This window comes from Natator depressus, chromosome 1 (assembly GCF_965152275.1).
Source record: "Natator depressus isolate rNatDep1 chromosome 1, rNatDep2.hap1, whole genome shotgun sequence".
Lineage (NCBI taxonomy): Eukaryota > Metazoa > Chordata > Testudines > Cheloniidae > Natator > Natator depressus.
The window spans coordinates 99959895-99974773 of record NC_134234.1 but is presented as its reverse complement, the minus strand read 5'-3'; the positions used below and the strand labels follow the sequence as shown (position 1 = coordinate 99974773).

At 39.2% G+C, this 14879-nt stretch overlaps 1 protein-coding gene across 4 annotated transcripts in view; it reads left to right on the top strand.

Annotated features, from left to right (window-relative positions):
* NALCN (sodium leak channel, non-selective) overlaps positions 1–14879 on the top strand; it is a 350272-nt gene that overhangs the window by 281679 nt on the left and 53714 nt on the right. For all 4 annotated transcript variants that reach the window (XM_074963156.1, XM_074963170.1, XM_074963152.1 and 1 more), the window contains one exon: positions 6578–6651. In XM_074963156.1, coding sequence (XP_074819257.1) covers positions 6578–6651 — 74 coding nt within the window. The remainder of the gene's footprint in view (positions 1–6577; positions 6652–14879) is intronic.

Below are 14879 nucleotides of genomic sequence, written 5' to 3'. Positions count from 1 at the left end.
TGCACACAAAATATATTTTTATATATGCGCACTTACTCATATACACATTATATATATATATATATATATATACACAGTATTATGAATCCACATCCCAATGCGAAACAGATCTGTTACAAGTATTCAATAAATCTGAATTCTTTTTGATTTACAGAATAGTCTGTTACTGATGTATACATGTAGCAGGTATTATAGAATCAGAGAAATGTAGGGCTGGAGAGATCATCTACTACAACAACCTGTGCTAAGGAAGGCCCAAGTAAACATAGACCATTCTGACAGATGTTTGTCCAACCTGTTCTTAAAAACCTCCAATGATGGAGATTCCACAACCTCCCTTAGAAGCCTATCTCAGTGCTTAACTATCCTTAAAGTTAGAAAGTTTTTCCTAATATCTAAACTAAATCTGCTTTGCTGCAGATTAAGCCCATTACTTCTTGTCCTGCCTTCAGTGGACGTGGAGAACAATTGATCACAGTCCTCTTTCTAACAGCCCTTAACATATTTGAAGACTGTTGTTAGGTCCCCCCTCAGTCTTCTTTTCTGATGACAGAACATGCCCAGTTTTTCTAACCTTTTCTCACAGATCAAGTTTTCTAAATCTCTTCCCACATTTGTTGCTCTCCTCTGGAGTCTTTCCAGTTTGTTCACAGCTTTCCTGAGGTGTGGCACCAAGAATTGGACAGGGTACTCCAGCGAAGGCCCCAACAGTGCTGAATAGAGTGCGACAATTACTTCCTGTGTGTTGCATATAACACTCCTGTTAATACCCCCTAAAATAACACTAGCCTTTTTTGCAAGTGCATCCCGTTGGTGACCTATGTTCAATTTGTGATCCACTATGACCCCCAGATCCTTTACAGCAGTACCACCACCTATCCAGTTATGCCCCATTTTGTAGTTATGCATTAGATTTTTTCCTTCCTAAGTGAAGTACTTTGCACTTACCTTTATTGAATTTGATAGACAGACCAATTCTCCAATTTGTCAAAGTCCTTTTGAATTCTAATCCTGCCCTCCGAACACCTTGCACCTTGCATTTTATTAGCATACTCTCCACTCCATTATCCAAGTCATTAATGAAAATATTGAATGGTATCAGACCCAGAACTGACCCCTGCGGGATCCCACTAGATACACTCTCCCAGTTTGACAGGGAACCATTGATAACTGCTCTTTGAGTATTGTCTTTCCCCAAGTTGTCCACCCACCTTATAGTAATTTCATCTAGACCATGTTTCCCTTGTTCATTTATGAGACTGTCATGTGGTACTGTGTCAAAAGCCTTACTAAAATCAAGATATATCAAGTCTACTTCTTTCCCCGCATCCAATAGGCCAGTAACTCTGTCAAAGAAGGAAAATTGGTTCTTTTGGTGGGTTTTGTTCTTTATAATCCTATATCCTCTACATGCTTACAAATTGTTTGTTTAATAATTAGTTGCAGTATCTTTCCAGATTTCAAAGTCAGGCTGACTGATCGTAATTTCTCGGGTCCTCTTTGTTATACTTTTTAAAGATAGGTACTGTGTTTGCCTTTCTCCAGGACTCTTGGACTCAAGCGCCCTCCATGAGTTCTCAAAGATATTTGGTAATATTTCTGAGATTGCTTCAGCTAGTTCCTTAAGAGCCCTTGGATGAATTTCATCAGGCCATGTCGACTTGACTACATCCAACTTATCTAAATATTTTAACCTGTTTTTTCTGTATTTTGCCTTGCATTCCTTCCCCCTTGTTGGTAATATTAATTGTGTTAAGTATCTGATCACAATTAACCTTTTTAATGATGATTGAACCAAATTAGGCATTGAACATCTCAGCCTTTTTGATGTAATCAATTATTAGATTTCCTTCCCCACTATGAAGAGAACCTACACTTTCCTTCATCTTTCTCTCGCTCCTAATGTATTTAAAGAACCTTTTTTATTGTCTTTTATGTCCTTTGCTAGGTGTAACTCATTTTGTGCCAAAGCCTTTTGTCTCTACATGCTTGTGCTATTCTTTTGTACTATTCCTTCGCAATTCTTCCATATTTCCACTTTTTATAGGATTTCTTTTTGATTTTCAGGTCACTAAAAAGAGCTCCTGATGAAGTTATATTGGCCTCTTAGTATTCTGTTCAGGATTGTTTGTAGTTGTGCAATTAACATTATCTTCTTGAGAAACTGCCAGCTCTCCTGAACTCCCTTTTCACTTAGATTTTCTTCCCCTAGCACCTTACCTACCAGTTCTCTGCGTTTGTCTGATTTTCTGAAGTCCTTATTCTGTTTCTCTCACTCCTTCCTTTCTTTCATATCATAAATTCATCATTTCATGATCACTGTCACCCAAATTGCCTTCCAGCTTGAGATTTGCTACCAATTGTTCCCTGATGGTCAGAATCAAGTCTAAAATGGTTGTACTTTAGTTACTTACACCACTTTCTGAAACAAACAGTTGTCCCCAATACATTCCAAGAACTTACTGGAAATTTTGTGTTTTGCTGCATTACTTTTCCAGCAGATGTCTAGTACTACTGGGTACTACCAAGTCTTGTGTTTTGGGTATTCTTGTTATTTGTCCTAAAAATGCTTCATCCACCTCCTCTTTCTGATTTGTTGGTCTATAGTAGAACCCTACCATGATGTCACCCCTATTTTTAACCCTTCTATCTTTACGCAGAGATTTTCAACTGATCAACAAGTGTATATATTCTTAATGTAAAATGCAACATCTCCTCTGTTTTTGTTCTGCCCATCCTTCCTGAACAAGCTATACTCCTCTATACCAATATTCCAGTCATGAGACTTATCCCAGCAAGTCTCTGTGATGCCAGTTCAGTTATAACTTAAATTACATACTAATATTTCCTGTTTAACTTCCAGTTCTTTCTATATTTAACAATCCCAACATTTAGTTTATCTTCTTTGGGGAACATACATACCAAGCTCCTCAAAAAGACAATGATGGTCCTGAAATGTTTCATGCACATCTCCCAGGTTTTCTGGGAAGATGAAGAGTCTCAAAAGTATGATGCTTTGAAAATGTAGCTGTAATTTACTTTATAAAAATTATTCTTAAAAATAATCAACCTTATTATTTAGGTTGCACAGGTTAAAAGCATGCTTGGGACGGGAGCTTACAAAGTATATAATATCCACACTTGAAAAGGGCAACTGTGTGGGAAACAAATTACTGCTTTCAATGATATTATGCATCTCAGCAGTATGGTTTCGCTTAAGAAATGATAGAATCTTTCAAAACAGTGAACATTTTAAGGTCACCTGGCATATATTAATCTATTTTGAGGACATAGAAAGTCTGGAAAATAAAGAAGTTTTACCATGAATCAGAGTCAGTTTGGAAACAAAAATACTTGCTGCTTCAGTTGTTTTTTTACTTCCAAAAAATAGTCTTCTGAAGACCTTGTGCCTATATCCCTAGGCCACATACAGGTAAGCGAAACAAGCCCAACTTCTGGTCCATCTGTAATAAATAGCTTTAAAGAGATGTGCCTAAAGATACTATTTCAGATTGATCAAAAATAGGGTTGGGATTGCTAGAAGCTCCTACATTTTTCTCTAATGATTACTTAGAGATTATGGTAATGATTCCCAAATAGCTGACATAGTCCAGTCTTGAGAGATGCCTGGGGCCCCACGTTCATCAAAGGTGCAGGAATAGATAAATTCCTCAGTTCTGATTTATTCCTCTATTTAAAATGTTCATTACTTGCAGATCACCTGGAACCTGCTGGGCCACATAGTAAAACATGGTTTAGCAACAGAATCAGGGCACACATCTGACTATGGCAGAATCCAGTGGGAGGCATATTTCCAAGGATACAGAAACCATAGAGCCAAAAAGGACACAGTGGCAGCCATACTGGGTGGCAATGGAGTTGGGGTCTCCTTATGTAATTTGTATGACATTGAGGGATTATACCTTAAAATTAACCCACTAACTGATTAGTTTGGTAAAGCCATTGAAAAAGGAGGAGGAATTAGTTCTTTAACTTTGCAACAGGAGGTGTCAGTTATTAGCAATATGTACTCCATTGCGCAAACTTTTAAATGAATTCATATATCTTTAAATACTTTAATTCATTACATAACAATAATGTTTCTCAAGCAATTGTATGCAGCATATATGGTACTAAACTTGTTATGCATTCAGGAAATATTTTATTCAAGAAATAAAAAAATCAACTGGGGGAATGGTCAAGATAGTTAAACAGCACACTTATATGGACCTCATTAGGGGAGAAAGGAATTTACAATATTGCTAGGCTAGAATGTGGATCCTAGGAACCACATGAAATTAGCAATTCGACTGTGCCAGTTATAATAGCTATTCCTATAGGGATAGGGGGCCCTATAGACTTGGCATATGTTAACAGCATGTGTACAATAGAGAATGGGACCCATAAACAGCATTATCCCAGCGTGAAGATGGCAACACAAGGAGAAGAGGAAATAAGCACAACCTGCTGTAAATGAATCAAGTACTAATGGTTCTGAGAGTGTTCAGTATGAATGAGCAGGACCACAAGCGAGGGAGGTTGGGCCCGAATAGTCATTAAAGAAAGAGTAAAGGAAGTGGTATAGCCTGGAGACACAGTATGTGCTCTCGGTTATCACAGCTTCTCGATGGGGACAACACCATGCCAGGGGAGCCTGGATGGATTTTGTCTGAACCTCACCTCTCTGACTCAGGGTAGAACCCATGCCATATGGCCAAGTGTGCAGATTAAGGAGAATGTGACAGAGGCTGTAACAGACAACACCAAATGGGAGTCACTGGTGATCAATCTCTTTTCACCTAGACCTCCCTTGTCCATTAACACCAATGATTCAGTACAATAGAAAATAGAGCCCAACTAATAGCCGAGCAACAGGAAACTGGGGTAATACTGTACCAACAGTGGAAACACCCTGGTGGGCTGTACCAGACGAGGTGAGCTTGCACCCCCCTGGTTAGAACTTTGAGCCTTTAATAGTGGTTAAAATGATTACAGCTACTGTGGCCTTGGGAATATGTTCCTGCCTGGTAAACTTTAAAAAGAGAGCACAAAAAGGCAGGACTATGATATGGATTAAATGAATGCTAATATAAAAAAGAAAAATAAAGACGGTTGAATGTAGGCCTGGCTTGACATGAGTGACGGGATTATGGAAGTAAAAAGATCAGCAGGCTGAAAACAGAATGTTTGTGCTAAGAGAGGTAAAGGGGCCAATGAGCTAAGAGACAGAATGTCGGAACTAGCTAAGGTAAGTGGCAGAAATACCAAGGGAACCATTTACAAAGAACAAGATATCAATGGACAAAATACATTGGGAATTTAAAAATGAAGTAAAGAGTATTTTGAACATGGACAGTGCATGAACAGAGCATGCTGTACAGGGAATGGTTCCTACAAAGTAACCAAACCAGTCCCAAAATGTGTGATGCAATGTATAGTAAATCACTGAGATGTGTAAATGTATATAAAGAGGGTTTCTGTGTAACTTTGAGTCTGTGATGTGCCCTGTGTTTGAGTCTAATCATCTTAGTGTGGTATTGCTGTATGCAATAAATATACATGAGTGACGAAGTCTGTAGTCAAACTGAGTTCTTCGAAGCTGGGTGGAAAGAAGTTTCAGGGGAATCCCAACAGTTCAGTGCTTGGGCTTGACAACCTCTTTCTTGTAGTATGTCTGTGCCGTTATCCTAATCTCCAGGAAGGCTTAAATAATCCTTACAAGATATGCCTAGCATTTACTAGGAGCAAGCAAGCAAACATCAGAAACAAAGAAAAATGTCTGCTTATAGAAATGGTCTAATTAATCAAGTCCTCTCTCCCTGAAAACTAGCACAGCAGGGGAAAGGAGACTTGGAAAAGATAGGCCTGGCTTCCTCAGCCACTGAGGAAAGCTGGACTTTATGCTGCCTCCTTCTCCTCGCCTGGAAACAGCAGTAGAGCCCAGGATTTGGAGACAGATGACCAGGGCAGGGAGCCAGGCAGATCAGGCAGCAGCTCAGAAAGTCTTTATGTTCTTACCTCCATTGTGGGAAGCAGTTCAGTGAGAGTGGAATGGCAGTGATAAGCAGATCAGGTGTTTATACTTTCTCCATGTCTTCGACCAGTACCAGCACAGAATAGAGGAGAACTGAATGGGGCGGGGCTGGAAGCATATAGGACATGCAAGGTAGCCAATGCAAGAATGCTGGAGGGAAGATCAGATACTGATGCTCACCGTGTCTCCTCTTCTACAAGCAGCCAAGGCATGGGGTGGACAGGCAATGGCAGAAAGAGGCTAGCACCTCAGGCATCACTGGAATAGCAGTGAATCAGTCTGCACTTTGTGGAAAAGGCCACTTTGATCATTTTCTACCTCTTCTCACCTGGAGACGTCAACAGGAGATCAATGACAGAGCCGCGGGGAAAATGTTGATTTTATGATGGAGGCCACTATGTTGTAATTTATGCTTGTCTATGAACATGTGTTTTATGTGGAAGCGTGTATCACAAAATGTGTTGACCAGTTGGTCTGTCAATGCACTTAACCATTACTGTCTGTATAGCAACTAAAATTGCACTGTCTTGTTTTATTTTATAGCTCCGTAAATCAGTTTTCAGCATCAGGGCAAGAAATCTTCTGGAAAAGGAGACAGCAATCAATAAAATCCTTAGGTAACAAATAGGGGTAATTTGATTTGATGCTTTCTATCTTTTGGATGACAAATGGATCTCATTAATGAGTAATGAATTATTTCTAATCTGTTTCTTCTGCATGAGTGCTAAAGTATTAAGTCAGTTTACAGTGTGGGCTTAATATTTGTGCCAGTGTATCTCTTTGCATTAAAAAACACAGCTCGTTTTTACCTCTTTGTGTAAATGATAATAACCGATGATAACATGCTCTTAAGGTATATTACTCATGAACACAGTGGCAAAAGAGAGATCGTGTTTTATAATATAGGGTCAAATTTTGGCTTTTTCCACCTTTTCCCTTAGAATTAACCAAGATATCACTTTTAAAAAGCACTTCTATTTTGCACTCGCGCCTGGGAATTCCAACACAATCTTTGTACAGGAACCCAAGTGGAGTACTCCTACCAAACACATAAGTAAACTATGCAATAAAACACAGAAAGAAGACGTGTAGATTATTAACTGTGTGGGACTGATTGTGGACCCCTTACAATGGTGATCACATGCAAAAGTAGTCCCAATACATGCTCAGCAACATGAGGAAAGGATACACAATCCTGGCCCTATGTGTTTCAGAGGAGCAAGAATCATGTCATCAGGTTATCCTGAGTTCTCACCTTTCTTCAGCTTTTCATGCCAGTTTTTGTTTTACATTGTTTAAATTAGAATTATTAACATTCAAATTATATATTAAATCTGTGCCATCAATTTATAGATCATTAGTTTGTTGCTACCTACAGTTGTGTGTCATCAAAGCTTGCACACCTACAATATATTTTATAAACTACCACTAATAGGGAAATAGCAGTACAAATCAGGAATAATTGATTAGAAAAATACAGTTGTGAAATGAGAATAAATGCTTTATGAAGAGCACTCCAGTATGAAATTACAGTTCAGTGCAAGTCCTGAACTGTGAATATGGTTGAAAAGTGACTCGTAATTACATGCAATTTGAGAAAAATTATAGCAGCCACCTTTTGTTGTTCTTTTTAATATTCCTAAAGAATAAGTTACAGTAAGTGCTGTAGAGATTAACACAACTTTAGCTTTCGTTAAAAACTATGGTAAATGTGACCAATTAGCAATTCAGCTGGATATGCTTTGTCAAGATGTGACTGCAAGGCCAAAAGTATTCATTGCAAATAAAACTTAGGATTCTTTTTAAAAGCATTTCAATTACCTAAATGTCTCTTGGTTTTATAGAAGTTGCCCCATGGAGAAATAAGCAGTTTCTGCATGCTAGTCAAAAGCCTTACAATGCATTTTTATGTATTGGCTTCTCAGCAGCATTTGACGAAAACACACAGGTTGCTGATATATAATCATGAAATTCCACTGACTCCAATGGGGTTACACAAAGCATCAGTCAGCTCAAAGTTCAGCTCAGACAGTATCCCATAGGAAATCCACTCATGGGCTGCTTTTATCTTTTTAAGGCTCCATTCTTTCAGATGCAAGAATAACTCATGTAGAACAAAGGAAACTGTACAATTGAAACACACGGAGTTTCCTATGAATTCTTCCATCACAATAGTGAGGTTTCCTTTCCTCAGAAGAAGTCAGCAGTTCTGCTTTCAGAACCTGTGGACTCCTGGTAATTTATCTGTCTCTCACTGCAAGGGGCAGCCACACAGATCCCCCTCGTCTCTGCTTTGCTAGCAGCCTGCTCCCACTTGTCCCTTTAGAGCATGGCATCTGCAGAATCTATGCTTCCAAGGGAACTTTTGACCCTGGAATCCCCCCTCAGGGACAGTTTCACAGGACAGAGGAAGAAGCAGTCCTAATGTATATTCACCACCAGGTGCTTCCCCACCCAGATTTCCAGAGTCAAACTTCCTTGGAGCCCTTGTGGGGAAGTTTTGATGGTAATGGGATCCTGCCACTGGGGCAAAATGTTTGCTGGCACAGCTGCCTTTTGCACACAGACAAACATAGGATGCATAGGGCCTTCAAGGAATAATAGTCTCAAGAGTGTAGCTTATTCATTAACAAAGAAGCAGCCTCCTTATGAGCAAGAGGAACAGGGAGTTTTCTTGGCAACGAGTAACTGCCTCAAACTGTTTCCATACTCTGCTGATTCCGATGATGCCATTTCTACACTATAGTTACTGGGCCCGCAGCAGGTGTCACAGCTTCAGTATTAACATGCTAACATAAGAAATCATTTTCACAACATAAGGGATGGATTTGCTGGTGCAGAAAGTCACTAAATATGAGGTTTTCTACGACGGTGGAGCCTCAAAGAGGGATCTTGCAAAAAAAAAAAAAAGATGGGTGTGAAATGTGATAAAATATCACCGCTAAACCCAAGCATACTGTTCACAGGAAGCAGAGAAACTCAAACTTGCATGAAGATTATGGTTTTTCTTTGTACTGATCACAACTACTGTAGCTGAGATATTTGAATTTCAGCTACATTACAGACCTGACAGTGAAAGAATTGATTTTTGTACCTTAAACACTCAGTAATAGTTCAAGCTGCCCTTCTCTAAAGATTCCCACCAAAAGGCTTTTAATCGTTGTCTGTATGGATGAAGGTGGGTATAAGTGCTTCTCTAAATTAAAGCTGCTCTGGAACAACTTCAGTTTGCTCAAATTACTTTAACAAAAAGACTTTTAATTCTGTTCTTGCTGCTATATGCTTTGTGCTGCCTTTTTTGTCCTTCTTACCCACTCTTATTGAAGAATATTTTTTATCAAATTCTAAATATTTTAACATAAAACAAAAGAGTGCAAATTATACACCATGGGATGAATCCCATCTTTGTGCATCTCTTGAATGATCACTTAATGCTTCCATTGGTGGCAATGGGGGCTCTACATACCCTTCCAAGGGCAGAACTTGGGACCAAATGAAATGGAATTGAAGATGACACCCAGCATCAATTATGGATTAATTATCATCTGGAATCCTCAAAGTCTAGAAAAATAGCTTTTGTAAGGACTAGTAAAATTGCCTGTCTGCCATCAGAGCCAGCATCATGGATGCCAGCTGAATATCTGCCTGATTCCCAGAATCATTCATCACCTTTATGTTTTATATAATAATTACCAGTCAGTCCTGTTGAGCTTCTCCCACTCCCTCTGCACCACCAGCCTTGACCCCACCCTCCTCACGTTTGTTTTCTTCCCCCACTTCCCTCTCTGTTACATGCTACCCCCTGAGAATGGAACACTCTACCAGCCACCATCTTCTTCTCCCTACAGTTGTTTGTGTAAATATACTGGAACCATCCAGATATACACGTATAACCACGTTACCGTACCACTGTTAGTGAGCCTTATCTTTCTCATCTCATCATCCCGTATTGCTACACATGCATATTCCATCACATAATAGTTTGCAAGCTCCACGAGGCACAGGCCATGTCACATCTTTTTATTGGACCTATAAAGTGCCTTAGCACATTTTTGGATGCTGTATGAATAAAATAAAAATATTCATATTACCTATGTCAATGATGCAGAACACGGTTCTGGTTCAGATATAGGTTAGCTGACCAACTCTGAGGCTGTTTACTGTACTGCCTATTCTGAGCCATTTTCCCATCAGCATATCATATACACAGTGCAACATCTAAGTTTCAGGGTCTGTTGGACAAAAAGATCAACTTCGAAGGTCATCATTAAGTAATGAATTGTGACAGTTTTGGAAATAAGCCACATTAGCTTGAGTAGCTTTTGATATGCATTACATTATAATTGATTTTAGAGCTAAATTGTAAACTAATGCTAAGTATAAACAACAATGTATTCACTATTCCAGACAAAGCTTTTCTGACATTTGCTGAGCCTGAGGGAATAGCCTATCTCATGCATAAGTGAAGCTTTCAGTTGGAATAAACAGCTGAATGAATAAGGAACATTTATCTTATGTCTGAAATTATGTCTTGAGTGTGTCATTAAAATATGTTGTAGTGCTTGAATTAAAAATTCAGTTTTACTAGTTTGCTGGTATTCTGGTAGATTATTCAACTGCTCTTATGAAAGCATTCTTCAAAACACAATGATCTTTTATACATATCAGAATGAAGGAAAAGCAAGTTCTTAACTCTTTCTAAAAGTTTTATGACATTACTTTATATTTACCTAGTCTCTGATTAAACTATCTCAGTATGTTGTTATAATGGGCCACCCTGATTAGGCAACTTCCTGTCTTAAGACACAAACCCAGAGTATCCTCAGACACAGTAAGTAGTTCGTTTGTATCTTTATTAGAAAGCCTCCTCCATTAAACAACCAATTTGTGTTGGTCCCTTGAGTGATCACTTAAGACAAATTCAACCCTACGTTAAATCTACAAAAAGAAAAGGAGGACTTGTGGCACCTTAGAGACTAACAAATTTATTTGAGCATAAGCTTTCATGAGCTACAGCTCGAAAGCTTATGCTCAAAAAATTTATTAGTCTCTAAGGTGCCACAAGTACTCCTTTTCTTTTTGTGGATACAGACTAACACGGCTGCTACTCTGAAACCTATCCTTTAAATCTGTGATTCCTTTTTAGTTAAATTTTAGGATTGGTTACCTATAATTTTTTTAAACAACTAATATGACTAATCTCAGGTGTGTCTATCATGATCAGCTTCTTAGAGCATTAGAAATCAAGGCTGCCACTGGATTCTACCTAGTCTCCAGCAAAGTCAAACATGAAGAATTTCAGGAGCTGCTTAGCGCCTGCTCATTGGAAAAAGTTGCCCCTTTTATACTTGTTGTGCTAAGGGAGCTCCATACTTTTAATGGATCATCATGAAGCAAGCTCTGTGACTGGCTCATCTTTAATCCAAGGAGATACCCAGACACACATCGGCTAGGAGAGAGTGGTTAGACAACAGGGCAAGAATGAAGACCAGAATGCAAGATAGCTAAAGAAGTGAGCATGTAAATAAGCCATTTTAGATGGCTAGATTGCATAGACACTGAAGAAGACAAGTTTACTGTCTTTTTTTCTTTTTAGAAACATCTGATCACATAAGAGGGACCCAGGAAGAAAAGCTTTATGTTATATATCGAGTTGCATTAATAATCCATTTTGCTTGACCCGTCAGATTCAAATTGTTTTAACAATACAGTCAAATTGACTAGCTGAAATGTAGTGTTTGATTGTGTTAACAAAGTGCATTTGGCCTGCTGTCCAAACAGTGCCATAGAGAATGCAATCTATAAGATGACAGAAGTGGATGCTGAAATCCATCTGGTGTGTGCCAAGCTCTTCTGGAACATGAATATGAGGTTATCCCAGACAACCATGACAAAAGTTTGTTGGAAGCATGGATGGCATTATGGAAAGATTCGGTGAGAGAACCTATCATCATCAGGAATGAATGAGGATGATAGTAGTTTGTGTATTGGATTTACCGATGGAGCATTGCCATCTTCTGTTAAAGATTCTGTCCAAAGGACTCACCAGGATAGGGACTCTGGTGCAGTTCAACTAAATGATGTTCATTTATGAAACAAGCCTCAAATTGCAACGATACAGCAACATAAGCAGGAAATCTATACTTGATGCCAGAAACAGACCTCTCTGATAAAGTCATCACACAGAGCACCACCTTATGCAAAGCAAGAGGCCTCATACTGTTAGTGGAAGGTACAGTATTATAAAATATGTACAAACTGTTCAGCATCTTGCAGTGGCGTGGAGTATTTAGCTGAATTACTGTCTGATTTGCTTATTTTTCAGGGATTTTAAATGGGAAGGAAACAGTGTAAAGGCGGCTGTCCCTTTCATTCATGACTTTGGACATCAGTAAACCCCCAGAAAGGACCTGAACTGTCAGGAGACCCAGCTGAAGACTGGGGCCAAAACAGACTAAGAAAGCAAAACCATTGCCTCCAGGGAGGAAGTCCTGGGGGTATGGCCTGATGGCAGGACTGCGACTGGTTTAAAGACTGCAGACACACCCAACCAGAGGAGGTGCTCGTGAGAGGTGGATGCCATTACAGCTGGTCAGAAAATTTGGGAGGGGGAGGGGAAATTGTGATGTGGTGATTTTTTTACCCCATTTTGCAAAGAAATTTCAAAGTTTTTGAAATTTTCTAACCAGCTCCAATTCATAAAGGTTTATCATACTGAGAGAGGATTTATTCTGAACTCTTAACTAGTGCAGAGCACTTAGGGCTAGATTTTTAAGAGTATTTAGGTGCCTTAAGATGCAGGTAGGCACTTAGTAGGATTTTCATCAGCACCTAGGCATCTTACACCCATTGAAATCAATGAGAGTTAGGCAACTAGGTCCTTTTGGAAATCCCACAAGGTGCCTATTTGCCATTTAAGGTGATTAAAATATCTGTAAAAAAATTAGCCCTTAGCAATTGCGAGAATGGTCAGGCAGATTTTGTCGCTTGCTAAGGAGTCATAAAGGGAGATGTTCCCAGAGAGTAGAGGATGGCAGAAGAGAAAAGTAAGGAGATATTTAGTAAACAAGCTAAGGAGCTTGTAAAACTGTCCTCTCTGTCACATCATCTGTGGCGCTGTGAGTACGGAAAGGCTTCCCTGCACATTGCTGCTGACAATTTGCATTATCTATTTCAAGTCACTTGATCTCAGTCCTGTAGCACTGGCATTGCATCATTTCTCCATTGATTTCAACAGGGACAGCTGGACTCTCAGCATTTTTGAAAATCAGACAACTTATGTAGGCACCTAAATATGGACTTAGGAACCAAACTTTAGGCAGTTACTTTTTTTAAATCTTGACAATAGTCTTTCAATGGGTCTGCTCCTTTATCCAGGTCTGTTCCTTTATAGCATTTATTTAATTGGCTTTGTTAATCAGTTAATAATATGACATAAAGAATGTAGTCACAGGAAGAATTAAGTATTTTGGTTGCAAGTAGTTCTCTTTTATTATGTACAACAAGGGATTGTGTTCTCCACTCACAAAGCAACTGGGTATCTAAATGAGTTGTGTACAAGCATGTGAAAACATTTATGTGGAAGTCACACGTGGATGTAAGGAAACAATTATTTCTGGGTATTAAAATACAGATGCATATGCCTAAAAGCACAAAGAAAAGGAGTACTTGTGGCACCTTAGAGACTAACAAATTTATTTTGAGCATAAGCTTTCATGAGCTACAGCTCACTAGGAGAGAACTTGCACATCAGAACCTACTATTGTCTCTGCTTTGGGAGACCTTAGTGTCATTCTAATGGAGTCAGGTAGGATCCATTTCTAGAAAATAGTGATTATCTATTCTTTTACACAGAAATTACATATTTCAGAGTAACAGCCATGTTAGTCTGTATTCGCAAAAAGAAAAGGAGTACTTGTGGCACCTTAGAGACTAACCAATTTATTTGAGCATGAGCTTTCGTGAGCTACAGCTCACTTCATCGGATGCATACTGTGGAAGCTGCAGAAGACATTATATACACACAGAGACCATGAAACAATACCTCCTCCCACCCCACTCTCCTGCTGGTAATAGCTTATCTAAAGTGATCATCAAGTTGGGCCATTTCCAGCACAAATCCAGGTTTTCTCACCCTCCGCCCCCCCCCCACACACACACACACAAACTCACTCTCCTGCTGGTAATTGGTGAGAGAACCTGGATTTGTGCTGGAAATGGCCCACCTTGATTATCATGCATATTATAGGGAGAGTGGTTACTTTGGATGAGCTATTACCAGCAGGAGAGTGAGTTTGTGTGTGTATGGGGGTGGGGAGGTGGGGGGGGCGGAGGGTGAGAAAACCTGAATTTGTGCTGGAAATGGCCCAACTTGATGATCACTTTAGATAAGCTATTACCAGCAGGAGAGTGGGGTGGGAGGAGGTATTGTTTCATGGTCTCTGTGTGTATATAATGTCTTCTGCAGCTTCCACAGTATGCATCCGATGAAGTGAGCTGTAGCTCACGAAAGCTCATGCTCAAATAAATTTGTTAGTCTCTAAGATGCCACAAGTACTCCTTTTCTTTTTGCGAATACAGACTAACACGGCTGCTACTCTGAAATCTAAGAGCACAGTAATCCATATTCACAAAGGTACAAATACAAGCTGTTCCATTATCTCAGTGAGAAGCCGTTATAGGAGAGAACTTGCACATCAGAACCTACTATTGTCCCTGCTTTGAGAGACCTTAGTGTCATTCTAATGGAGTCAGGTAGGATCCGTTTCTAGAAAAGAGTGATTATCTATTCTTTTACACAGAAATTACATAGTTATTCAAAGAATATTTTTGTTATCTCTTGAAA